This window comes from Montipora capricornis, chromosome 7 (assembly GCF_036669925.1).
Source record: "Montipora capricornis isolate CH-2021 chromosome 7, ASM3666992v2, whole genome shotgun sequence".
NCBI classification, from domain to species: domain Eukaryota; kingdom Metazoa; phylum Cnidaria; class Anthozoa; order Scleractinia; family Acroporidae; genus Montipora; species Montipora capricornis.
Window position 1 is genome coordinate 21,187,166 of NC_090889.1, and position 2,117 is coordinate 21,189,282.

At 42.5% G+C, this 2,117-nt stretch overlaps 1 protein-coding gene across 1 annotated transcript in view; it reads right to left on the reverse strand.

Annotated features, from left to right (window-relative positions):
- Positions 1 to 682: 682 nt before the first annotated feature.
- LOC138056396 (uncharacterized) overlaps positions 683 to 2,117 on the reverse strand; it is a 2,389-nt gene continuing 954 nt past the window's right edge. The window contains exons 2-3 of the mRNA XM_068902181.1: positions 1,569 to 2,117; positions 683 to 1,050 (exon numbers count right to left, since the gene is read on the reverse strand). The exon at positions 1,569 to 2,117 is cut by the window's right edge and continues 108 nt beyond it. Coding sequence (XP_068758282.1) covers positions 839 to 1,050; positions 1,569 to 2,117 — 761 coding nt within the window. The 3' untranslated portion in view covers positions 683 to 838. The remainder of the gene's footprint in view (positions 1,051 to 1,568) is intronic.

Consider the following 2,117-nt stretch of genomic DNA (forward strand, 5'->3'; position numbering starts at 1 on the left):
CAGTTCAGTATATTCAGGACGAAATTTAACCAGTTGCTAAGACGGTTTGAAATCTGTCAAGCTGGAACGGGACTCGAAGAATAATTAGAGTCCAACTGATAAGACCATGTTAAACAGGGATACCTTGATACACATCACAGACACCTGGTAATGCGTATCTGTCTAAGCAAGGACCAACGGCGTAAAAAAAAAAAAAACAGGAGCCCCGGAACCTGCTAAAGATCTACTCATGCAGCAATATAAATATTACAGAAAACCAAAAAGAGTAAGGCTGATTGGAAGGTGAAGGAATAGATTGCGCATAAAGCCAATACTTCGAAAGGCACTGCCTTTCTTTATCAGGGTGGGGACGTAGTTCATGCATGGTGTGCAGGTATCCCCTTATATACAGCTTGTTTAGTTTACTTGCTTTAGCTTCCTTTAAAACTAGCAAATTGGATACAAGCCAGACTGACAAGGATCTCGCGCCCGCTAGTGCTTACTCCCAACACAATGATCACGATACGTGTGGATGAAAGGGAGAAACTTTGGCCTTAAAACCGTCTTTTGTTCAAATTACGTGCATAATTCTCGTTACCAGTCTACTTGACAATGTATCGAGCTTGTGAGGAGAAAATTTGTATCAATCACTCTTGGAAGTGAAAGGATTAAGCCAATACTGCAAATAAACTGACAAATAAGATAATTGCTGTATACTGTTTATTTGACTGACTCGGGCTACAAGGCTTCTATTTGCCGAATAACCATAACAAGCTGCAGTATTCCACTAAAAAGAACTAGCTTAAATCTTGCCTTCAGTAATCTAAGCTCGTTCAGGATAAAGACTGAGATCCTTTGCTTAAGGGTGTGGACCAGCAGGACCATCTATTATATTGGTAAAAATCTCCATAAAGGAAACAAACGAGTAATCTGGACCATGCGGCAAATTGACAGCTTTTCTTGGATCGTGAATCAAATCTCCTTTTCCATCAAGGTTGGTGGCATTAGTTCCCCCAGGCTTTTGGGACCAGAAGCCGTTGTTATCCAAGCGATACCAATGAAAATCTTCACCTAAGCAGCAAAATGAAAAACAGTTTGAGAATAGCAATTGAAATACAAAACTATGGGCTAGTTTTGTTTTACAAAAAGCACTAACGGTTCCTTAATTAAATGCGGGAATAATTTCAGCAGTCTGCCGCCACGAATGCTTGGTGGGGGTAAAAATGATTCAGAACCATAATATTATGATTAGCTGTTCAGATCGGCCAGTTTTTCGAAGTTCTGTGGATGCAGCTCAGACCGGCAAGAATCGGAAATTTCATGTCTTTTCCTTTTCTGGACTTTGCATCGGATTTCTTGGTTTTAATTACGCAAAACAATTTTGTGCATCAAGAAAGCTGTATCCAAGACTGATCTAGAGACATTTTTGACCCGAAGCAATGAAATCAATGATCGCGGTAGTGCCCCGCCGTTGTTTTCTCGCACAATGCATGACTAATTACCCAAAAAGAAACTAAATCTTCAGCTCTCATGGTATTCTTTACTAAAGAGGTATTGATTGTTTAAAACGGAAATAACCCTTTTCTAACCTTTTGCAACCACGAGTGCCACAAGGCAGTTAGGTTGTTTTGGCGCTGCGGGAACGGGATCGTTTGGTCCAACGTTCAATTGCAGTAAACCATCGCTTTTCGCAGCCGCAAGAACCACTTCTGCCGTGAGTTCCTTAGCTGGCGGCAAATGATAACCACTTGCATTACCAGGCTGTGCAAAACTGTTGGTAATTTTGTCGTTTGCATAGTTGTAACAGTTGTTGTTTATTCGGACCAAAGAGTAGTCGTTCCAACGACGCAGGTTAAGTCTTGGAGCATAACCTGCGATTGGAGCCTGCGACACCTCTTGGCCCATAGCTTCCTGAGGCATATCTATCGATTCGGCGATTCCATGCTGAATCCTGTTGAGCAAGTCATCGGATATCCGCCCTTTTGGCATGGTTTCAAGGAGAAGATATTGTAGGTCCTTGGTCTCCTTGCCTACAATCAATTCGGCCTCCTTGGCATCCGACTCATGCACTAGGAAGCCTTTGTACCCAAGAGTAGCGGCCATGTGCTCGCGCCGGTAGGTCATGCCAAGATCTCTGG